Genomic DNA, 26,024 nt, shown 5'->3' with positions numbered 1-26,024 from the left:
TTGGTATCAAAGCATAACAGGTGGAACCAAAGACCCTGAGATGTTTTACCGAAGGAACATGTCCATACCACATTTCATAAGGAGTCTTGTTTCTTATAGCATTAGATGGACATCTATTCTTTATATATGCAGCACATAGAACAGCATTAGCCCAAAACATTATCTTTACATTCTTGAAAAAGAGCATGGATCGTACCATATTTAAGATTGTCCTATTCATTCTTTCAGCTACACCATTCTGTTGGGGATTATAAGGCACAGTTGTTTGATGTTTGATCCCATGTTGGCGAAGATAGTTTTCAAATTCATTTGATGTGTATTCTTTTCCATTATCAGTGCGAATAGACCCAATATGAGATTGTGCATCATTTTCAATCCATTTATGAAAATTCTTGAATGTTTGAAAGCATCAGATTTGTTCTTCAATAAATAAACCCAGCACATTCTGGTGTAGTCATCAATAAATGTCATGATATATTTGTTTCCATTTACAGAAGGAACAGGCATTGGACCACATAAATCTAAATGAATGAGTTCAAGTTTCCTATGTGCTCTTGAATGTGAATCATGAAAAGACTGTTTGCTATGCATTCCTAGAATGCAAGCATCACATTGCTTAAGTTTCCTAGGAATTGTAGGCAAACCAACAACACCATTTTTCTTCAACATGCGAAGACTGTCATGGTTTAAATGTCCAAATCTAGCATGCCATAATAAACTTGATGGAAGTGTACCTTCCTCATGATGAGAATTGTATGAGAAATGTTGTGCATGAGCAGAGGTTCCTTGCAGTTTGAGAAGCCTTTCTTTTTCTATTCCCGTCATGACAAGTGAGTGGTCAGACGCTTTTCTTACTTCAAGCTTTCCATCAAACATATGAATGGAGTGACCTTGCTGGCGGATGTGGACCAAGGACAACAAGTTTCTCTTGAGTTGTGGGAGATATAGAACATGATCCAGAAAAAAGTCTGGCAGACCAGGCAGTTTAAGCCTGATTGTGCCAAGCCTTGATGGCCTGATTTTTTATTGATCTGCAAAGTATACTGCTCCATCAACATTGTCAGTGAAATCTTCAAAAAAATCTTTTCTATGAGTCATGTGGCAGGTTGCTCCTGAATCAAGCAACCAATCATTTTTCCATGAAGCAAGTGAAGCATTAAACAAATCTTCATTTACTCCAATGTTACATTGTGCCTCAACATAGTGAGCGGATTCAGGTGCTTTACCTTTGTCTGTATCATCAGCTTTACCTTTCTGTTGGTTTCTTTTCTGTTCAATTTTGTCCCATGGTAGCTTGCAGTGCAAATCTGCCTTTTTTTCTTGAGAATGTCTGCCCCCCCTGCCTCTGAAATATCTTCCTCTTCCTCTTGAATGCATACTGTAACAAAAAAATACTTCTGCTGATAGAAAAAATACTTCTGCCAATATACTGTAAAATTGTACTCAAAAGGGCATTCTCAAAAGATTTCAAATCCACAATGTGACCCATATAAATCCATCATTATATAAATCCACCTCACATAAACCTCATATAAGTTTCATATAAATCCACCATATAAATCTCATAAAACTTCACCATATAAATCTTATATAAATCCCCTATAAACTTCATATATAAATACCATGGTCATGACCATGTAGGTCAACGCATTCTTTGAACTGTAATTTACAGCGGTCAACCTCGGCAAATACTCCTGTGTAAAAGTTCTTTAACCCCTCAGAAAAATGGCACCAAAAATCAAATCGGACCCAACTGTAGGGACAGAAGTACAGAATCTCGGCCGAAAGTGAAAAATGTGCACAGAAATTTCACCCAATTTGCAGAGGCAAAAACACATACGTCAATTAGTTCGATGTAATATTTACAATTTGGAGAAAAATACAGAAGCGTAAGTGTGGAACGGATCTTTAAAGCCTGAAAAATTATCAGCTTTCATTTGATTGCATTCTTCAAGACTGGAGTATGGTGGGGAGTGTTCAGAAAACAGCGTATATATGAAGTGGATATGAAAACCGCGTATATATAACAGAGTTTATGTAAAGCAGCGTTTTAACAACTGTGGTGAAAATTATGGAAATATGGCCAAAGCAAAGCGTGTATCCCGTAAGAATTGGTTGAGCTAATCGACCATTCAAGGGAAGCGGCTTCTCCTTTTAAGATTTAAAGAACAAGGGGAAAGTCCCTAATCCAATAAGTAAGATCAGTTAGCCTCTATTCCTGCCTTAAACTTGAAACTGAACTGACTAAAGAAAGGTCCATTAACAATAACATAACCACGCATATCCACGCATAGCCATGCTGTCTCCCCAAATATTCACGCGCAGGAGCGGCAGAACATATGGAAGCTTTCGGGGCAAATGAGAACACTATATGCGTATTCACAAAACTGTGACTGTATTAATACCAAAAAACGCAGGTAATAACAGCAAATACCAAGATCCGTAGGTAGAATGGGCGGTGTATTTAACGCATATGCCAAAAAAGACAGCGTATAGCTAAAACATATTCAACATATGTATACCAGTGTTCTTCAGAACGGAGCAGCATTCAAATCAGGAGCAGCATATTCAATACAGGGTTACCATTCAACTCAGGAGCAGCATTCAAATCAGGAGCAGCGTATTCAATACAGGGTTACCATTCAACTCAGGAGCAGCATTCAAATTAGGAGCAGCGTTCATACATTCCTTCGGCATGTAGATAGACTACAGAGCGCTCAGTGATTCAGGGCAGGCTTGCAGAGGTGTTTACCATTATGTGAGAAAACATTGTCAGTGCAGATGGAATATGGCAGAGGCAGCAGCATTTATGGACAATCGCCTTCTGGCAGACAGAGAGCGCAGGTAAGGAATATGGTAGACAGACAGAGGAGTTACAAGGAGCATGAAAGCTAAAATGGAGCTGGCTCTGATACCATGTCAAGCCAGGCAGTAACTCCACAAAACAAAAACTGATTCGTGTTGTTCATTCAATCAGGTAGGTCTGTTATATACATGAGGGAGAGATTGTTCAGTTCATCTCCTGATGACTATTCACATTTCTCATTTATTTATTTACATATATTTACCCAATCACAAGGATTAGGTGTCAACAAGTTGTCTCACTTGTCCAATCTCTATCCATTTTGCACTGCTTGGCTTTGAACCCTTGAGTCCAATCCTGAGTTACTCAACATCTCCCCTGCGCGTCGTCCTCACCTTCCTGTCCAAAACTGTGTCTCCCTGCAATTCATTGAGATATTCAAGTAACAAATCATCAATAGAAGGCAATTGACTCTGCTCTTCGGGATCTTCAATTAACGAAGGTTCAAATAGTCTCAAGTTGTCTGCATTAACGACTAAGTAAATGTGCATGTACGCTGGTAAATCAAGGCGAAAAGCATTCTCAAGAATTTTCTCAAGTATCTTGAAAGGTCCATACCTTATTGGCTTTATCTTTTTACCTTCACCTTGCATTCTGTCTTTGCTGATATACAGCCAGACTTGATCACCAACTTGGAAACTATTCTCCATCCGATGCTTGTCATGCCTTGCCTTGTATTTGGCTTGGCTCTTTTCCAGCTGTTCCTATACTGCCTGGTGAATCTCTTGGATTTGTTGAATGAACTTGGTTGCCTTGTCCACATCACTGTGTCCATCAACTACTATGTCTTTACCAAAGACAAAATCCAGGGAGACCTTGGTGTGAAACCAAAACAGGTCTCAAAAGGAAATCTTTGTGTAGAATAATGTTTTGCTCGGTTGTAAGCATGCTACACATAACACAAATGTTCATCCCAAAGTTTGGGATGCTTGCTGCAATAGCCTCTGAGCAACTAGATCACTGTCCTGTTGACTACTTCTGTGTGGCCATCTATCTGTGGATTAAAGGTTGTGCTTTTCTTTAGTTTGGTGTCCATTAGTTTCCACAGACTCGACCAAAAGTTCCCAACAAATCGGGTGTCTCAATCATATACAATGGAAGTGGGTAATCCAAAATGAACCCATACATGCTGAAAGAACAACTTTGCAGTTTGTTCAGTTGTAATCTGTTTATTACAAGGTATCAAAATACACATTTTGCTAAACCTATCCACAACAACATATAAATAGTCATGACCTTTCCTAGATTTAGGCAGTCCTCCAACAAAGTCCATGGAAACACTTTCCCAAGAATGAGAAGGAACTGGGAGTGGAGTGTACAAGCCTAGTTTTCTATTGTTGGGCTTGCTCTTAGCACACATGGTACACCCTCTTACATATCTAGAAACTGTCTCATTCATTTTTGGCCAATAACAAAATCTTTGCAACTGTGCAACCATTTACTTACACCAAAGTGACTTGATATTAGAGAAGTGTGTGCTTCCCGAATTATCTTTACTCTTTCAGTTTGCGGAATGCATAGCTTCCCACAATGATACAAGAGTTGGTCCTTAACGTGATAATCCAATTCTTCTACTCATTTGCCTTGACTTAAAGTTGCATATACATCTTTGAAATCTATATCTTGAGCATATTGTTCAATGTAGCTCTCATGCAGTACTGAATTATGCTTAAGTATAGTGGATGCATTTATAATAGGTCTAGACAACATATCTGCAACTTTATTGTGTATGCCCTTTTTATATCTGATGACTAAATGAAACTGTTGTAGAAAACCCATCCACCTATAGTGTCTTGATTGCTACAACTTAGTTTGGGAGTGTAGATATTGAAGTGGCTGATGATCAGTATGTATGACTGTCTCTTTGCCCATTAAGTAATGTTTCCATTTTTTTACACTCTGTACTAATGCATACAATTCTTTATCATATGTTGGATAGTTAACTACTGCAGAATTAAATGTCTCAGAATGATAACATATGGGTTTACCTTGTTGTATCAACACTGCTCCCATGGCATAGTCACTGGCATCCGTTTGGATCTCAAATGGTCATCGAAGATCAGGCAATGCTAGTACTGGTGTTGTACTCATCTTTTCTTTCAAGGTGTCGAAGGCTTTCTGCTGTTTGCCTCCCCACTGAAACACCTTGTTCAATCTTGTTAAAGCATGTAAGGGAGCTGCAATTAAGGAAAAGTTAGAAATGAACTTTCTCCAATATTGCGCTGCTCCTAAGAAGTTTCTAACTTTTGTAGCAGATTTGGGTTTAGGCCAGTTCACAATGACTGCCACCTTCGAGAAACCTATCTTCAATTCACCACCCCCTACTATATGACCCAGATAATTCAAAGATGTTTTGCCAAATTCGCATTTTGAGAGTTTAACATAAAGTTTTTCTCTTTTCAAAATAGCGAGTGTCTACTTAACATGCTTTAAATGTTCTTCCCACGTTTTGCTAAATATAAGAATGTCATCCAGATATACAATAACAAAATCATCAAGAAAAGGTCTAAGTACATCATTCATTATTCTCATGTAAGTAGCAGGAGCATTAGTTAAGCCAAAAGGCATAACCAACCACTCATACAATCCCTGCTTTGTTTTGAACGCAGTCTTCCATGCATCTTGTTCTGCAACTTTGACCTGATGATATCCACTATGCAAGTCTAACTTGGAAAAATAAACAACTTCTTTCAATTGATCTAATAGGTCATCTATGCGAGGAAGGGGGTAACAATTTTTTATCGTTATGTTATTCAGTGCTCGGTAATCAATGGACATTCTCCACGAGCCATCTTTCTTTCTCACCAAAACGATTGGAGACCCACATGGTGATGTGCTAGGTCTAATGAATCCCTTCTCGAGCAACCCCTACACCTGCTTCTTGATTTCTGCATTCTCTAAAGCGGACAACCTGTACAATCCAATGTTAGGCAATGGAGCATCTTGCTGCAAATTAATATCATGCACTATTTACTTTTTGGGTGGTAGACCTTTAGGTTCTTGAAACAAGATATCATATTCTGAAACAACTTTTTCTAAATCAGCTTGCTGTTTAGCATCGCAACCCTCAAATACATTGGTTTTATCAAGTTTCTTTTCCTTTACAACCATCAGTAAAAACTGTTTGCATGAATTTACAATTCGTTTCATCTGCCCTGAGTTTATGAGTATTATTATTCTTGAGCTTATGAGCTCTTACAAAGTATTTGATACCATCTTTAACGAGTAGATACTTGTTCTCAACTCTATAGAAAATAGTTTTTCTATCATACAAGTAAGGAATTCCTAAAACAATTCCACATATATTCAGAGGAACTATATCTAACTCAACCTCATCTACAAATGCTGACCCAAAAGAAAACTTAAGTTTTCATTGTCTAGTCACTTGTAGTTGTGCTTTATCACTTAACCAACCTAATGGGTATGGTTTCTTGTGAGGTGTAGTCAGTAATCCCAACTTCTTTACAATTGCTTCAAAAATTAAATTTACTTGTGAGCCACTATCAAACAAAGTATCAATCTTTTGATGCTTGGAAATAGCTCGAATATGGAAAAGCTCACGTCTTTTTCTCTCATTTTCCTGATCATTAATAGACTGTGCAGAATTACTAGTAGATGCTTCAAAATTTTTACCTTTTATACCTGTCACTGCAATGGTTGTTTCATCTCCTGAGTCCGACCCCAAATCTTTCTAAGTAGCTGCAGCAGTCTTCTTCTTCTTGCCCTCGAACTTCTTAGGTCTCAGCTCCAGATGCAGAATCCAATAGTGCTCATCATCATGCCCATCCTTCTTACAGTGAGTGCATGAAGACTTGCTTTTCTGTGCAGTGTTGGCCTTCCTCTCTTTCCATTTCTGTTTTCTTTTCTCCTTATTATTGCTTGCAATGGGCTTGGATGACCCTCCAACTTCTAGGTTCCCATTCTTTCCTCTAGCTTCTAGATGTGTAGCTTGGACAGATACCTCATCTATACTAGTGGGATTAAACATGAGGATAGTGTGCCTCATGTAGCTGCGTAGACCACCTATGTACTTCAACAGAGTCTCAGGTGAGTCTAATGAAATTCCTAAAATCAAATCTCTCTTCCTAAATTCTTGGGTGTAACCCTATACACTTTTCCCTTTCAATTGGCGAAGAGTTTGCCAGCTCATCATGGCTCGCTACATGTAAGCTAGTGGATAGAACTGTTTTTTGATTGCAGAAACAAATTCACTCCAGACAGAAAGAATCTTACCTCATCTATACTAGTGGGATTAAACATGAGGATAGTGTGCCTCATGTAGCTGTGTAGACCACCTATGTACTTCAACAGAGTCTCAGATGAGTCTAATGAAATTCCTAGAATCAAATCTCTCTTCCTAAATTCTTGGGTGTAACCTTGTACACTTTGCCCTTTCAATTGGCGAAGAGTTTGCCAACTCATCATGGCTTGCTGCATGTAAGCTAGTGGATAGAACTATTTTTTTATTGCAGAAACAAATTCACTCCAGACAGAAAGAATCTTACCATGTTTCTTCATGTCAGCTTGTGTCCTGCCTTCCCACCATACCAAGGCAGTGCCTCCGAGGCGTAGGCTGGCCAGCTGAATCTTACTCTTGTCTGAGTCGATACTCTGCACTCTGCAATAAACATCAATTTGTCTGATCCAATTATCCAGCTTCTCTGCATTCAACTCTCCATCATATATTGGTAAATCAAATTTAACATCTAATTTGATCAAAGATGTCTTCTTTTTATGTTCAAGGCTATTAGGAGGTGTGAGAAAGCTTTCTTCTTTCCCTTTGCCTTTTGAGTGGTCATGGAGGAGAGACTCTTCTTCTCCTTTATCTTGCTTGGAGCCTGATGAGTCCTCATCTTTATGTTTCCTAAAGTCCCTATACATTTCCTCTACCATGGACCTCATGGCCAGGAAACTATCTATGAATTGAGGGTCTAGCCCCAAGGGACTTTCCTCTGACATTTTCTTCTAAGGATAGACTCTTCCAATTTCCAGGTTAGTCTCAACCAACTCTCCTTCTCCTAATTTAAGCTTTGATCTAGTTAGCATTCAACAACAAAATCTAGCACAAGCTTGTCTAACCTTAAACAACCTAGAGCTCTGATACCACTTGATCTGAAAATCACTCGTGAATGATCTCAGTTAATTAATGAAGGTATTACAGACCCATGTGCTGGGGTGTGCCTATGTTATTTTAAGCAACGGATCGATAAGATTGTGAAATACACAGGCACTTGGAACAGTAAGAGAAACACAGTAAGCAAATACAAAAAAACACAACAAATTTAATAAGGAGTTCACCCAATCCTCCTGGGCTACGTCTCTTGGTCCAACCTTTAGTGGTGGCCTTTTCTATTGTGTCTTAAAGTAGAGATTTTACAATAAGAAGCTCAATTTGAGTCTCACTTAATAGAGAATGATAAGTAGGATTGTGCTTGGATCCCCCAAGTCTCTAGAGTACACGGACTCCCCTTACTAAATCTCAACCTCGACTGGTCTCTATGGTATGAGTCCAATTTGGTACTCAATACCTGACAGGTCTACACAAAGGAGTTGCTTGAACCTCTCAAGCCTTCTCTGGAGTTCACAGGCTCTCGGACTCTCTCTGTTCTGTCTGCTCGATGTTGCCTTTGCTCTGCAAGTCAGCTCAGCTTCCTTGTTCTCTGCAATTCACTTCTTTTTCTCTACTTTTGTCCCCTCTGCTCTTTGTATGTTCGTGGCTTAAACCCAATCTGCTCTCTGACTGTTCATTTCCTCTTCCCAGCTCTCTAGATCGCCTGCCTCGGTCCGCTGGAATTCCCCTGCTCTACGTCATCATTGCTGTGTAATGCTGCACAGAGAGGTGGCCACTTGTCGCCTTACGAACTAAGTGTCAGTTTTCTTTAAACAGTCGTTATTTCTGTTACTCCAGGATTTGCCCACGAAACTGATTCTTCTGCCAGCTCATCGGTCATGCCGGACCTCAAATTTTTATGTGCCTCAGTCTATTTCCCCGTCGAATCCGGTCATCCATCGGGTTAATTCTCCGTCGTTGATCTGGAGCCTCCAGATCCTACAGTCTCCGTCTATATCGTGCGGGTAAGTTGCTCGACCATTACTCACGCGATGTAAGCAGTTTTCTCTCTCATCTGCTGGACACGCGTCGCCCGATGTGTGGCATCGCGCTGAACTTGGCCAAACCCGCTTACCGCTCGAAGTGCACGTGATATCTTGCCGGTTTTGGGCATAGGACCCGCCTTTGACGATTTCCACACGGTTTCCTCTTTTCCTCGTGACCGAGCGCTCGGGGCTTTCCTTCACTGAGAGTTTTTCCCTACGATCGCGTATCAGAAACTACCTTTGTTTCTGGATCTGGGCTTTCGATTGCCAATTTGCATCCATGCACGGTCTCCATGGGCCAACGGTCAGCACGCTTTGACCGAGGGTCCTCGTTGTTCCGTGTTGGCCACAAATTGCCATTGTCCAGAGGTCATTTCTAATAAGCTCGTTATTCATAAGATTTTGAAGCCTGACATAATTTGAAACAGTCATGGAAATGTTTAAGGATCCAATTCGGATCAGGAACTGATCTGGGATCAATAAGAGTGGTATGACACACTCTCTGAGACAGACTTCCGATCAGTGAGAGCGCTATTGAGCACTCTCTTTTATATGGGACTGACTTCGGGTCAATAGAGGATGGTATTACATCCTCGATCATTTCTTCTTCATAGTTCAGCGGAGCAGAGTCGAGCAGTGCAGAGCATTGCAATTGATGGCAGAGATAGTACCGACAAACAGATGGATTAGCAGATGGAGTTCTCCCTTGTTGAGAAATTCTCCCTACTTGAAAGTGAGTGTTAAAATTGGAAACTAGGGCCAAACTCCATGTGGATCATCTCATTTATGGCAGCTGATATTTTTCTTGGATTCCTCCCAACGAGAGGTGTAGGCTTGATCTAACGATCATCTGATTCCAACATGTATTCATGGAGATATGAATTTATTTGTATTTCTTGACAATTTGTCAAGGTCGGCCAGCAAGCTAAAGTGTGTGGCACACCCCCAACTTGTCCTCCACGATTCATATAAAAGGAGGAGACCTTGTGGCATTATTCCACTCATCTCACCACACATCTTCTCTCTCTCCTACGCATTAGAAGAGTCTCTCTCTCACACGTGTGATTGAAGGAGGAGGATGCAGATCAGGTTTAGGGCAGCGTTGACTTAGGGCTGAACGTGAAGGACGCAGATCTGTTTTATGCATGCATTGACCAGCATAGTGGAAGGTTTGACTGTGTTTTTGGGTTGGGCAGCCTCTCCTAGGCTAGCCGCATTGCTGGGCAGCCAAACGCTGGCCTGTTTGACCACGGATTTGACCAATGTTGACTGGTTAGGGCTGACCACAGGGCTGCAGTGCATTGACTGCTGTTTGACCACATTTTGTGGACTGTTTTGGGCTGCTTACTATTGCTGTTGGAGGCCGAGTTCTCCTAGGTTGACTTGAGGTCAAATTGGAGTTGTTTTGACTAGCTTTGACTTTGCTGATTGTTGTTGTATTACTGCTGATATAAAATCACAGATTTGTGATATTGTACTATCTCTCTCTTTCTGCTGAATTATTGAAAATAGAGAATAATTGATCAAAGGGTTCCCCACATTGGGGTTTGTGCCTAGCTAGCCGCCACATCTTGTTTCTCGTCTTGGCTTGTCTTATGTCGATTTATTTATGTTCTATCAGCATTCTACTTTATGTTAATGCGATTGCTACTGTGAATTGACATTGGGTTAATAAGAAGAAATTGAAGTAAATTGCTCTATGCATAGAACATACCATAATTTAACACCTTGACAAGGAAGCGATGATTCACCATCCCAGGAAAGCAAGGAATGCGAGAACATGCTGGAGAATGGTACAGCTTAACCAAAGACACTAGGAATGGTTCCAATAGCCAAAAATGAAAATCAGTAATGAAAAAAAAAACAAATACTTTCTTGGGATGCTATGTCAAGTAACTACATTCTTGGGACGCCGTGAACTGTCTTTTTCTTTTCCAACTTCCAAGTGAACAAATTCTATGAATTTCCACGTTTGTTTACCTATTAATTTGCAGTTGCACAATGGTACAACTTAGCCAGAGACAACAGGAATGACTCCAAATAGCAAGAAATAAAAGTCGGTTTTAAAAACAAAAAAAACAAAAAAGTTAATACAATCTTGTGATACTGTGAACTAGCTTACTTGATTGCTAACAACAGAGCTGGATGGTGCTGTTACAGCAGAGAACCATGTCATCTTTGCAACATCAAATATCAATGTTTCTGAGCACCCTGTGACATCAACACTTCTCATCATATAACCATTTATATTCTTGTGATAAGTTGATGATCATGAAAAGTATGCAATTCCTGAAAGCATAAAAATGAGAAAGGTGTGCAATTATGAAATTTAATGTGCTGGTAATATATGCAAAAGCAAACTTTAAGCTGGCTGGGACAGAACTTAGTCTGAAATAAATTTCATAGAATCATCCCTTTTATATTTTGAGACCTTAAGGCCCATTGCCCACAAATAGCACAAATGAACTGGATGCACAAAATGCAACACACACATACACAGTCTCCAGAACAAACACAAATTACATTCAATTACAGACAATAATTTTAATAACTAAATTGAATATCACCTTCATGGCAATCTCATATCTGGTAAAAACTTTGATTTGAATTACCAGTGGCATCATGCTCATCTAATATCATATCTTATTTGCTCAAAATCATATTAATTTCCACCAAAACTCAGAGCAAGCATCAATACAACAGATATTTTTGAGATCACAAAAGTAAGCTATTTCATGAGATATACAATGTCATATATTTTCAATGGAAAGCTATGCATCAAACATGCATGCATTTCAAGTTCGCAAAAAAAAATTATTTGTTCGAAAGAAGAAAGCAGAGAGAAAACAAAAACAGGAATAGTTGATTGCTATTGTTTCCCTTCAGGCAACACCCATAGAGACACACTCAGTGTGACTTGTTGCTGCTTGGACAAGGTATTCTTATCAGCCTGGACCTGCTATTCTCCACTCATCAGTTACATTCTTGGCGCTCATCGGCCATTCATAGTGGTGTATCATTTCCCCATGCCCTAGATCTCAGATGTGCTAGATGATGTTCCATTGATTAGTGGTTGGTATGGTTTCATTTCTTAACCTCCTCATCTGAAAATGATGCCAAGTTTTATCTTGTTGTTTATATATCGACATTAGAGGGATTCTTTATCACTTTTAATTTAGTAAGATTGTTACCAAGTTACTACTTCTAACCATTGGGACATAACTACTTTCGGATAAGTAAGCCATTAAGCTAGACCACTAGGTACTACTGGGGAATCAAGTTGGGTAGCGTGAACATATCCTCTCCATACTTAACACTTTCCATTTAATAGCTTTTCATTTTCATTTCCATACATAAGTCCCTTAATGTACAGTTAACTCACCAAAGATCATCCAAAGAGGGCCATCATCATTTAAAAAAAAACGCAAGCCTCAAAAGTCAAATCTGTTGAATTTTGTAGCCATGGTCGGTCTTCATAATTAATATTTTTGGTTTTATGTAATTGTAATAATAAATATAAAACCAGTTCCTCACGTTATTGTCAAAGGAAAAATTTTAAGGCATGTTCTTCATGTTCTTGTCAAAAGAGAAAATTTTGAATTTTGAAAGGCTACAAAGAAGCCAAGTCAGCCCTCCTCCTAGTCAACTCGGGCTAGTCATAAAGGCACCCATTCGCCCAGCTAGTCTACTATATGTATGAGTCATTCACCCTTTCCAAGCATGCAACTCTGACTTTCTGAGGCAAAGAAAGAAGTCAAATCTCAGGCCAAGGAAGAAGTCGAATGTGAGGCCAAGGAACAAGTCAATTCTGAGGCCAAGGAACAAGTCAGATTTGAGGAAGAGAAGAAGTTAAATCTAAGGCAAGATAAGAAGATGATTTTGAAGCACACCGAGTTGAGGCAGGCCGAGATTATTATCTGTGACAGATCAAAATTCTGAGACACAGAATGCCAAGTTTCTGAGGGAGCCGAAATTCGGCCCTTGCAAACCTAACCAGATCAAGTTCAGTGGGCAGACTTATAACTTGACTAGGAGGTAGTTGGACCAGGTTTGACCAACTCTACTTTGCAGGTCAGTTTGACCTTGTGGTTGACTAGATGATCTAGGTGTGTCTCTTTTTGAAATGAAGAATTTCTCTAAGAAAAAGTTGCTAGGATTTGGCTGTCTCTCTATGATCCTACTGCCATTTTGTTTTACAGTTGAGATCCACTGTGTAATTGCCTGTAATACTCCTAAATGGAGATATTAAGTGTAAACAGAAACATGCACTTGAACAGCACAATTAAAATTTCACACACCCAAAAATTACAATTTTGCACAAGAGAAATAAGCTGGCAATACAAAAATGAGTGAAACAGTGGCACCTAATCTTGCTATAGCGAGCAATGACAAGCCCAAGTTGTAAATTTGTTGCCCAAGCTATTGACAAGTTTCCCACAAATGCTCTGTGCCAACCCAGAATTCTCTATCACTGCTGCAACAAGGAAATGGTGAATGTTGCTTCCTTTGTGCTCGGAATCCTCTGAAATTGCAATTTGTGCCTCCAAAATTTTTCCCACCAGACACAAAAAGGAATTGGTCCTGTTGACCACTACGTGTCAACTTCCCATAGCAAGTACACCCCCTTTTCTTCGCAAAAGGGATAGCGCTTGATTGACATGTCCGTGCCATTCGACAATCATCGTCGACTTGATCATATTATGTTGTAAACCCAGTCTGCATGTGTGAATTGTAAATAATCTTAGCAGATATGAGTCATGTATGTAAATTGCTTAGGTGGACCTAATTTTCTAGTGATAATCTACGTTCCGGAAGGTTTTTTGTCTCACCAATCCATGATCGGCAAAGTTTTCCTTCATCCTAACCCGAAAGCCGGAACGAATTTTGTCATTAGAATCTTAGGGAAATCCTAGTGCGTTGATCTGCTAGATTATGGTTGTGTTGCAGAACTGGGTGGTCTATGAGGGTCTATGTCAAATGGGTTTTCCCCCTTTAGATGTAAAATTGTAAAAGTCATGATGTAAAGTGTCTTGAGGGTTAGAAAATGTTTTAATCCCCTCATAAGTCCTAAGTCCTAGGTCCTAGGTGATTTTTCCAAAGGCTAAGTTTGAGGATCCATTTAAAAATAAATAAAAATTAAAAATTAAAAATAAATAAATAAATAAAATTTGAAAAGATATATATATAAAAAATATAAGTAAAAAATAAAATAAAATAAAATAAAAACTTAAAAATAATAAAATAATAATATTTTTGAGTAAATAAATGCAGAATTTCAATTTTTTAATGCATTAAAAATTCGACGGATGAGATTAAGAGATATCTTGATCCTCATCGACGGTCGAGATCATTTTGACATGGATCACTCGAACTAGCTGTTGGGAATTTTTCCTTTAAATAGGGTGCTAGGCGTCATTTGAGATCATCAGATCCTATGTTGCGAGGGAGCGCCCCCCCCTCGAACCCGCTCCCGAATCGCGCTCCGAGCGGGAGCGGCTCGGGAGCGCGCTCCCTCAAAAAAATTTGCGCTCCTTGGTCTGTTCGGAATCGACTTAGGGAGCGATCGCTCTTTAACGCCCGGGAGCGATCGGGGAGCGATCGCTCCCCGATCGCTCCCAGGCATTAAAAATCGCTCCGGGAGCGATTCCCACGGGGCCAGGAGGGGGTCGGCGGAAAAAAATTCCGCAGACCCAAAAAAAAATTAAATTTAAAAAAAAAATTGGTTTTAAAAGGCCAATGGGCCAAAAAAATATTCATTGTTACTTCATTGAGCTTGAGTTTGGAGCTGGAGCAAGAGCAAAGGAGCGAGGAGCAAGTGCTGAGGAGCGAGGAGCAAGTGCCAAGGAGCGAGGAGCAAGTGCTGAGGAGCGAGGAGCAAGTGCCAAGGAGCGAGGAGCAAGCCTGCAGAGGTAAGTAACTTAGTAATTTAGTTAGTTTAGCTGGTTAGGTAGTAATTTAGTTAATTTAATTTAGCTTATTGAGTTTAAAAATCATGTATTTAAATTAAATTAATAAATTAAATTAATTAATCCCAATAAATTAAATTAATTTGCAGATTCAAGAATCAAAACCCTACAAACATCAAACACCATGGACCTGGCTATATTTCTTGGCATTTTCCTCTTCCTGGTCCCTTTTATGGTTATTATGGTGCTGGAGAGTAGGAAACGGAGGGGCCAGCCTCAAACTGAAGAGGGGGATGAAGAAGCCGGAGAAAGTCAAATGGGTGAAAACCCCGGTGAGGAGGAGCTGGAGGAGGGTGAACATGACCCTCAAAAAACTAAACAAGACCAAACTCCATTGTGGAAATATGTTAACAGGGCTGAAACAGGGAGAGGGGGTGGAACCACTAAATTTCATTGCCCCCATTGCAACACTGATTACACAGGTTCATACACCCGTGCTAGAAGACACCTCTGCGGGAAAAGGCCATGGGATGGAGAGAAACAAATAGGAATCAAAACTTGTAGAGCGGTGTCAGCAGCGGAGAGAGCCAAATACATAAGGGAAGAGGAGGAAGCCCAATACAGAACAAAAAAATCAAGGGTTTTCTTTGAACCAAGCTCACAATCACAAAGAACTCCTTCAGCATCCTCCCAAGGCAGTGGATATGGACATGGAGGCACAGGCTCATCATCTTTAAGGCGTAGAACCATATCAGATTTCCTTGATGAGGGGTGTAGGAATGATGTGGATTCAAAAGTTTACAGGTTTCTCTATGCATGTGGGATACCATTCAATGTTCTTCGCTCACCTTATTGGCACGAAATGGTTTCTGCCATAAATGATGCCCCTAAAGGATACAAGAGCCCTGGGTATGACAAGGCAAGAACCGTTGGCCTTGATCATGAAAAAGCAAAAATATCACATTCTTTGAATAAAATGACAAGTTCTTGGACTGACCATGGGGTGTCCATTGTATCTGATGGATGGACAAATGTAAAAGGCAAGCCATTGATAAGTGTTCTTGCTGTGTCTGTTAGTGGTCCCATCTTTCTAGCTGCACATGATTACTCAGACAAGTTCAAGACCGCCATCAACATTGCAGAAGCATTACTTGAAACAATTGAGCGTATTGGCCCATACAATGTCATCCAAGTCATCATTGATAATGCTCCTAATTGTAAGGCAGCGGGAGCAAATATTGAGGATAAATACCCCAACATATTTTGGTCTGGATGTTTGGTTCACACAATGAACCTTCTGTTGCATGATATTGTCAAAAACAAAAATGAACAATACCAATGGATTGGTAATTTGTACAAGAAAGGCAAACAAATGATAAAATTTATTACAAATCATAGCAATACCCATGGCCTTTTCCGTAGTCACTCGAGATTGGAGTTGCTGAAGATTGCGAAGACTAGATTTGGTAGCTATTACCTCACCTTCAGGCGCCTTTTGAAGGTAAGAAAGGCATTAGCTAGCATGGTATCAAGTCCACATTGGCAGGTGTTAAAGGAAAGGGCTACAAATGTAGCTGACATGGCAGGTTTTGAAATGGTGGAGGAGGCCGCTCTTGATGGGTAGTTTTGGACAAGTGTGAGGCAAGTATTGGATTTCACCAAGCCAATTTATCACATGACTCGGTTTGCAAATACAGACAAACCAGTGATTGGCGAGGTGTATGAGCAAATGGATACCATGTTGGGGGAAATAAAAGACATTGTTCATAATAGAGATCCCAACTTGTACAAACTGATTCATGATTGTGTGTGTGAACGGTGGAATAGGCTTAACCTTCCACTACATTGCTTGGCGTATATCCTTACGCCAAAATACTACTCTACATCTTGGTTGGGCCAACCTGCAGCAAGGGGTGGGGTTAGGACCAAACCCCATTTAGATCCAGAGGTAACTAAAGGATATTTGGAAGCATTAGAAAAGTTGGTACCTAACAGGGAGGAATGTGCAGCTATGCGCCTTGAAATAGGCAGATACTTCAGTGGCACTGGTTTGTATGGTAACTTCCATGCAATGGACGACAAAGATAAATTTGAATCTCTCACATGGTGGGAAACATATGGCGGCCACGGACTTTTGCCAAAATTGGCAAAAAAAGTTATTTCACAGGTTGTAAATTCTTCTTCTGCAGAGAGGTGTTGGAGCACCTACAGCTATATACATAATGTGAAAAGAAATAGACTCAATGAAAACCGAGCAGAAAGCTTGGTTTATGTGCACTACAACTTGAGGTTGTTGAGTCATTATTGTGATCGGGCTAATGAGGATCCCACATATAAAATTTGGGACAATCACCCAGAGGATGACAATTTGGAGGATGGCATTGTACATATTGAAGAACTAGAAGAGGAACTTGTAAGGGATGAAAATGAAGCAGCTGCAGCAGCCATGCCACCTCCACCATCCAGTAGCAGTGCTCGAGGTCCGAGTCTTGTTCCTTTGCTGTCACCACCTCCATCTACACCCTCGCGTGGAGGTTCTAGTTCTGGTCGTCGGTCTGTGCGGGAGACTCCTAGAAGACCACCACGACCTGCTTATACTCCTGGAGACACTCGTGGCAAGGGCCACATGTAGATTTACAGTTTACTTGTCTTTTTTAGTTTCTATTAGACTTTAGTTTTCATAACTGTTGAGTTTTGAGTCCTTGACTCTTGACTCTTGACTCTTTCATATCATAATGATATTTTTTGTAAACATTATATCACTGTAACAATGAAAATTTGAAGTTTGAAGTTGGGCCTTGGCAATTATAACTCATTGGTAATGATTGTGAATTATGAATATGATGCTTTGTGAAAGACTAAAGTTGTTTCATTTCATCTCATTATTCATGTTTCATTTTCTAAATTTTTAACATTTCATATCATGTTAACAGTTAGAAGTTAGGACTTAGAAATATCTTCGATATTACTTCTTGTAATGGTTAAACTTAGCTTACAAGTACAACTTTGGTGATCAATGATGATAAATGTTATTGAATTTTCAATTCTGAAAGCTTGAAGTTGAAACTTTAAGATTGAATTTGATGAATCATGATTTATAAGACTCAATATGTTGCAGTTGTAATATGTATTTTACTAACTTGTGGACATGGTTGATGACGATTATAATTTCTAGATGATTGATGTGATATGGTTCAATGATCAATCTATGTTTTTTTATGTTTTTTATGTCTAATTCATCATTCTACATGTTGTTGTTGACATATATGTATCAAAAATTAAAAAATATAAAAAATATATATATTTTTAAAAAATCGCTCCCGGATTCGCTCCCAAAACGGGAGCTTCTGAAAATGGTCGCTCCCGCTCCCACTCCCAAGTAACATTGATCAGATCTGTGAGTCTTGTGCTGAAGAAAGCTCTCTTGTAAATTTTTTCTGGTGCAAATAAAGAAAGATTTTGGGGTTGAAATCTTGTTGGTGTTACTCTCCTGAAAGTGCTGTTAGCTATTTTATTTTCTGCATAATTTTATTTTCAGCCATTAGTAATAGCTTGATGTAGAGTATTGTTGAACACAGGTATCTTGTTCACTTACTAAGGTTTGAATGGTATTAGAATTTTTGAAATAATGGCAGGTATCTCCATTGCATCTGGGATCTAGTACTGTTTTTTCTCTCTTTATTGATGGTTGAAGTGAGCAGTGTAGGAAACCCTTATTGAGAAAATCAATGGGCGTTTGGGGAAGTTCTCGGCTGAACCAGCCAACTCCCGCAAAGCTCTCTTGTAGAGCCCAACCAGTTTTGATTATGGGTTTATCATTTAGAGTTTATTTCTGAGTTGCATGAGAGTTTTTCTAAAGCATTTCGTAGCAAATCTGAAGTTCTGAAAATATTATTAAAGGTTATTGACAAATCTGGTTGTTGTAGAGTCACAAAGCTGTAAATATTGTAGCTGGTTTGTAGGGTTTTGGTTTTTATACATATATTCTGGGTGTTTTTCCTTTTCATTTACAGGTTGCAGGGCTTTCTGAAGATTTCCAAGGGTTTGATCAGCTCCTTGCTATTGCATCAGAACGATCTCTTGCAGGGGCATTATTTTTTGCAACCCAGGGTTTTATTTTTTGCAGAAAAAATCTTCGAAAAATTGCTGCCAAACCCCCTTCTCAGCAATCTGCCAAGCCACGCTTCTCTAAATCACGCAAGCCTGCAAGTGAGCAGTCAGCAGCAAAATCGTTTTCTCTTCCACGCAATCATTACTGCTCATCAAACCTGCGTGTTATCTTCTCTCCCTCGTTCCTGAGCTGCCATCCTCACCATCATTCTTACAGCAGAGCAAGCATTTCTCCCACACGCAAGTTTCTCTTCTGCTCCAGAACCTGCAAAACAAATTCATCTCCTTCTCTTCCTGCGGCTTTCAAACCTGCTGGCAACATCAAACCTTTCACGCTGTCTATATATCGTTGTTGATCATTGTCAAAACCCTGTATACGACAGCGCGTTGATCCGCTTAATCCAGCTCACATCTGTTAAAATTGGCAACCAGGGAAAAACTTCATGTGGTCATCTTATTCATGGCTAATAATATTTTTATTAGATTCCTCTCGTCGAGAGGTGTAGGATTGATATAAAGATCATCCAATTCCGATAAGTATTCATGGAGATATGAATTTATTTTGATTATGGAATTATTATCAAGCCGACCTACAACTCATGTAGGCTCAGAAGCCCAACAGTCGCATCTATTCACCCACCAACGTTGTGTATAAATAAAGAGGACTTTTCCTCATTTGGACTCACTCATCTCATCACATCTCTCTCTCTCTACTACGCAGATATGAGTCTCTTCTCTACTGCACTGAAATGGGTCTCTCTCTCTCACACATGTGAAGCCGGAAGCTGTTGAATTTGAAGCTGCAACTGCAGAAGTAAAGATTGACTTGCGTGCCCTAGAAGATCTCCTCTTTGGAACTGCGCTGTAGGTTCATCTGAACCTCCTCTGGAAGCCGCAACTTTTGGTGGTGGAATGAAGTCAATCCGACGAACGGTTTGCAAGATATCGACTACCCTAGTTTGAAGTCGGAAACTGCTGAAACTGAAGCTGCAACTGCAGAAGTAAAGATTGACTTGCGTGGCCTAGAAGATCTCCTCATCTGAACTGCGATGTAGGTTCATCTGAACCTCCTCTGGAAGCCGAAACTTTTGGTGGTGGAATGAAGTCAGTCCGACTGTCGGTTTGTGAGATATGGTCTACCCTAGTTTGATAATGAAGCCGCTAATGCTGATGCTACCGATCTAGGGTTTGCTACTGCTGATATGAATCAGATTTATTGTACTATTTCTCTCTGCTGAATTATTGAAGATAAAAGAAAATTTGATCAAAGGGTTTCCCCACACATTGTGGAGTTTGTCCCTGGCTAGCCGCCACATCTTGTGTCTCTTGTCTTGGCTTGTTTTCTGTCGATCGTTTAATGTTCTATCTGCACTTTACTTTATGTACATGTGATTGCTAATCGGTGGAATATAATAAGAAAAAGAAGTAAACTGTTATAAGCATAGAACATACCATAACTTAACAACATCGCTGCCCTCCTCCTTCCATTTCTTTTTTGCCGCAGCTACATTCATCCCCACGCTCATTTCAAACCTACAGTTGCAAAAAAAAAAAAAAAAATATATATATATATATATATATAAAGCCTGCAAACAAAACAAAAATAAAACGTGGTCAATCCTGCCTCAGCTCTCCATATCCCCGACCTGCCATTTTCGTGGCTCACTCCCGCAATATCATCCGCTCCTCGATCTCAAACCTGCAGCAGAAAACCAGCATCCCTCCCTTCGGCCTTCGCTTCAGCTTCCTTCCTTGCCGTCGACTGCACCTGCACTGCATACAAATTTCTATACACGAGCTAGGTTTCTGCGTTTTGGTACGAGCGTGGACAGGTTAATTTCCTTTTTTTATATGCGCAGGTCTTTTCTCCATATGCGTAGGGAGAAATCGTTTTTTTTGGTGCAACGTAAATACAACTGCAGGTTTTACTTTAGATTTTGATTTTGTTACATTTAGATTATAATTTAGTTCTAGGGTTAGATAAATGTTTCATATATAAATTTTAAAGTTTAGGATTTTGTTTTTCTTTGATTTTAGATATTTACATTCTAAATTTTTGTTTTCATTTTAGATTTAGCTTTTGTTTAGATTTTAATTCTAAAAAAAAAAAAAAAATCGATTTTCCTTCTAAGCTCCTATGTATGTTGTTTTAGTTTAGTTTTACGGTTTAGCACTTAACAAATTTTTTGTTAAAGTTTTAGTTTCATTTAAATTTAAAAAATTAAAAAATTAAAAATAAAAATAAAAAATAAAAAAAAATAAAAAAATAAAAAAAAATAAAAAAAAAATCATTTTCTTATATAGATTAGGTGTCACAGTAACCCCTACTGGGAGGGCCGAAATTTTAAACCTGCAGTAGAGGCCAAAATTCTGAAGCTGGGGGTCAAAGTTGTGGTGTTGGAAGAGATTTGACTAGGTTTGACTTGGACAAAGGAAGCACATCATCCAGAAGGGTTGGCCTTGGTATTAGAGGGTATTGGTCTTGGTCTAGAGGTCTTGGACTTCATCGATTGAAGAATCCATAAGTAGAGAAGAGATTTGTGGATTTTCCTCTTAAGTGGAGAGGTCTTGGCCCTGGCTTGCAGCCTACATTTTGTGTTCTTGTTCTTCTTGTTTTGGTAGATGTTTGATGATTTACAAACATAATAACAAGTAAAGAAGCTAATAAGTAAGAAAAAGTAAAAAGAGATCACAAGCAGTTATTAAAAAAAGAGAAATCACTCTAATCATTTCCCTGTAGACTTCTCAACATGGTATCAGAGCTAAGGTTGGCTAAGGGCATTATGAAGATCTCTACTACATTGAAGAAGTTTTTATAGAAGTGTTCAAAGGTAGCAAGTCATCTCAAGCAAGGCTTCAAAGACAAAGTAAGGACTCTTCTCAAAACTCACTAGCACATTTCAAGATTTGGAGAATGGAGGAAATATTCATCTCAACAACATCCGATTTGTTCCAGGTTTGTATAAGAATTTAATTTCCATTCAAGTCTAGAAGATAAAGGTGATGAGTGGCTTTCATTGATGGAATAGTTGTAGTATGGGGTAAAAATTCAAGCATAGAAAATGCAAGAATGATTTGAATTCGTGAAGGAAGACTTTACAAGCTGCTAACTCCCCTTGCTTAAGCCTTAGTTCACATTGAAATCAGCCCATGTGAACTTTGACATAGAAGATTTTGTCATCTCCACTTCAAAATCCTTCCAACCCTGAATTCAATAGTAGATGGAATCCTGATCACGAAGGAGTATGCAAAGGATCTGCATTGGGTAAGAACACCAAGAGACCATTTGGAAGCAGTGCTTCAAGGTCAAAAAAAAATCTTGGATCTTATTCACTCTGATATCTGCGGTCCTATGACTCCCAAATCACATAGAGGTCATCTATATTACGTCACATTTATAGATGACCATTCAAGGAAAACTTGGGTTTACTTATTGAAATCCAAAGATGAAGTATTTACCAAATTTCAAGAATTTAACGCTGAGGTAGAGAACCTTACAAAAAGAAGAATCAAGATATTAAGGTCTGATAATGGAGGAGGTAATAGGGATGAAGAGGGAGGTAATAGTCCCATATAATCCCGAACAAAATGGAGTTGCAGAATGAAAGAATCAGTCCATTGAAGAAAGTGTAAAAGCTATGCTGCATGATCAAAATTTACCGTAATTTTTGTGGGGTGGAGCTACGAATACAGTTGTATACATACAAAATCGAAGTCCCCATAGGTCACTATATAACACAACTCCTAAAGAGGTATTCACTAGGAAGAAACCAAGCATGGATCATCTCCGAATTTTTGGTTGTCCTATCTATATTCATATACCTAAGGACAAGAGAAAGAAGTTGGATCCATCAAGCATGATGGGAACATTTGTTGGCTACAGTAACTCTTCTAAGGCCTATAGGATCTACATAAAGGAAGGATACTGAATAGAATTCAGCCAAGATATGATATTTGATGAAAGTATTGCATTCAAGAAATCAATGGATCTCCCTATGGACTCTAATGATGAAGAACTTCTAGTATTTGAAGAGGAGGTTACTAGGGAGGAAGGAGAATCAAATCATGAATATGAAAGTCCTAGTGAACCTATACAACCTATGGTAATCCCTGAAACTAAAAAGAGACCTAACTAGTTGACGTCTACACTACTAGATGCACAAGGTCATGCAGCGGTTCCAGGCACATTCAGGGATGTTAGTTTTTGGCATGCATTGGAAGTGCTCTAGCCTTGAAAATTGGTGGAGAGGCTAAGGCACATGAGTTCTAAAGAACCCAGAAACCGTTCGGTGAAATTCCACCTGGATTGTATTTTAATAAAATAATTAATATTTTTAATGGATTTCCTAAGCCTAAACTTAGGGAAATTAAAATATTAATGGGTATTAATCAAAATATGGGTGAGAATGATCTAGAAGGCGGATCAAGTCATGTTTTAATCTTACCCATTGATTAGAGACTTAATCTCGGTCGTTGAAGACTCAACAGGAAAAGTATAAAATGGAGGTTTGGGGTTCATTTGGAAATACAAAGAGAGAAAGAGAGAGAATTGATCTGGAGTTCAATTTCTGGGGCTAGGAAGCTGAGAAATTCAAACTAAGTGATCATTCAACAGCAGAGGGGCACTAAGAATCTGGGAGGACTTTCTGTAGAACATTGACAGAGAGGTGAAAAGAGCTTGCAGATGCTAGAGAGGCAACACAGTAGCCGGGAATGGTTGACGTTGGACAAGTCTGGGCCCACGCAATCCTGACGCAAAGCCAGAAGGGCTAGCACAGGGCCAGAAGGGCTAGCGCAGAGCAAAAAAGTTGCCTGTCACGCAGAATCCAGAACTGTCGGGAATTGTCGGAACTACCGGGAACAGCCGGAACTATCAGAACAGTCGGGAGAGCTAACGCAAAGTGCAGAGAAGGTGACACAAGCCTGACACAGAGCCAGTGCAAAAATAGTCGGGTTGTCTTGTGCTAGATCAGCCGGAATTCTATCGGGTGAAGTGAGGTAAACCTCACTCAGATTTTCCGCCAGTATTTTCTCTGTAAAGGATTGCTAGATGAGCATCCTAGATTTGTATTCAGATATTTCTCCTGCATAATAATAAACCCTCAAAACTGCTGCACCAGTTTTCCTGCATTGGGTTTTTCCGAGGACTATTGTGTCCAAAAATAAGTGTGTCCTATGTATCTTGTTCTTTGCTCTGTTTTCTGTTTCATGAGATCAAATATTTAATTAGTGTAGGCTGCATAAGTAATTTGCTTCAGTATTCAAAAGAATAACTTGATGAATGTAATCTAAAATCAAGTAGGTGAAGTAGATTCAAATTTGTTACAATAGGGGTTCCTTCGAGTCTAGGAATTTTCACAAGGGAAAGCAAGAAGCCCAAATGATATTACGGGTATGCAACCTATATAACGAAATTGATAGAAGCAGAGCCATCCACCTTTGAAGAAGTTTTCACACACCAAGAATGGAAGGATGCCATGAATGAAGAGCATCAATTGATAATGAAAAATGGCATTTGGGAGATCGTACCTAGGCTTGAAGATAAATTTGTGGTAACTTCCAAGTGGCTCTACAAGATTAAACATGCATCAGATGGAAGTATTGATAAATATAAGGCAAGATTTGTGGCTAGGGGCTTCTCTCAACAGGAAGGCATCGATTATGAAGAGACATTTGCTCCGACAGCAAGGTATACAACTATACGTTCGTTGGTCTCTTTGGCAACATCGATGGGATGGAACATCCACCAAATGGATGTCAAGAATGCATTCTTGAATGGCACAATTGATGAGGAAGTCTATATAGAGCAACCCTTGGGATTTGAAGTTAAAGATAGAAAGGCATATGTTTGCAGATTGAAGAAGGCATTATATGGTCTCAAGTAAGCACCAAGGGCATGGTATGCTAGGATGGATGCATACCTACAGAGATTAGGCTTTGGAACATCCACCAAATGGATGTCAAGACTGCATTCCTGAATGCCACAATTCATGAGGAAGTCTATATAGGGCAACCCTTGGGATTTGAAGTTCAAGATAGAAAGGCATATGTTTGCAGATTGAAAAAGGCATTATATGGCCTCAAGCAAGCACCAAGGGCATGGTATGCTAGGATGGATGCATACCTGAAACTTTATATCAAGGTTGTGAAGGGAGATTCGGTAATCATTCTTTTGTAAGTGGATGATCTTCTCTTGACAGGAGTGGAAGGTCGAATTGAAGAATGTAAGAAGCAACTAGTAGCAAAATTTCACATGAAGGATCTAGGGTTGATGCACTACTATTTAGGACTAGAAGTCTGGAAAGTACCTGATGGGATCTATCTAAGTCGAGGGAAGTATGTGATCGAGATGTTGAAGAGGTTTGACATGATGGATTGTGAACCAATGACAACCCTAATGATCACAAACTTGAAAAGACTAAGGAGTTCTGAATCAATCCCTGTGGATCCTACCAGGTATAGACAAATGATTGGCTCACTGATGTACTTGGTGAATACACGACCAAACATATGTTTTGCAATAAATGTTCTCAATCAATTCGAAGTGGAGCCAAAGCATGATCATTGGATAGCAGCAAAACATATACTGAGATATCTACAAGGAACAATCTCGTACTGCCTTAAATATGATAGGAGGAATGATGCCCATTTGATTGAATACACAGATTCCGACTAGGGAGGTAGTGAGCAGGATGGAAGGAGCACTACAGTTGGATGTTTTAGCTTGGGATCCTCCATGATCTTATGGATGAGCAAAAAGCAAGATACAGTTGCTTTTAGTATTGAGGTTGAGTATATTGTAGCTTGTGAAGTAAGCAGAGAAGTCATCTGGTTGAGGAAGATCCTGTCCGACTTGTTTGAAGGACCAATTGTTAATTTTAGGTCTGTTCTATGCTAGAGCAATTTATTTCAATTTTCACAATTAGCTCAATATCTTTTCCAGATTAGCAATCACATCAGCATTAAAGTAAACTGCAGATAGAACATAAACATAAATTGCAAAAGACAAGCCAAGACAAGAGGACACAAGATGTGGTGCTAGCCAGGGA

The 26,024-nt window shown here is 39.4% G+C and overlaps 1 protein-coding gene across 1 annotated transcript in view; it reads right to left on the bottom strand.

Annotated features, from left to right (window-relative positions):
- LOC149200497 (Galactose oxidase/kelch repeat superfamily protein) overlaps positions 1 to 26,024 on the bottom strand; it is a 284,557-nt gene that overhangs the window by 121,252 nt on the left and 137,281 nt on the right. Inside the window, exon 12 of the mRNA XM_089402744.1 lies at positions 11,082 to 11,170. Coding sequence (XP_089258870.1) covers positions 11,082 to 11,170 — 89 coding nt within the window. The remainder of the gene's footprint in view (positions 1 to 11,081; positions 11,171 to 26,024) is intronic.

Source organism: Pinus tabuliformis, chromosome 2_1 (genome assembly GCF_031772625.1).
Source record: "Pinus tabuliformis cultivar Carrire ecotype Pingquan chromosome 2_1, CPIR1, whole genome shotgun sequence".
Classification (NCBI taxonomy): Eukaryota; Viridiplantae; Streptophyta; class Pinopsida; order Pinales; family Pinaceae; genus Pinus; species Pinus tabuliformis.
The sequence above is the reverse complement of the archived record's forward strand: the minus strand, read 5'-3'. Positions and strand labels throughout refer to the sequence as shown.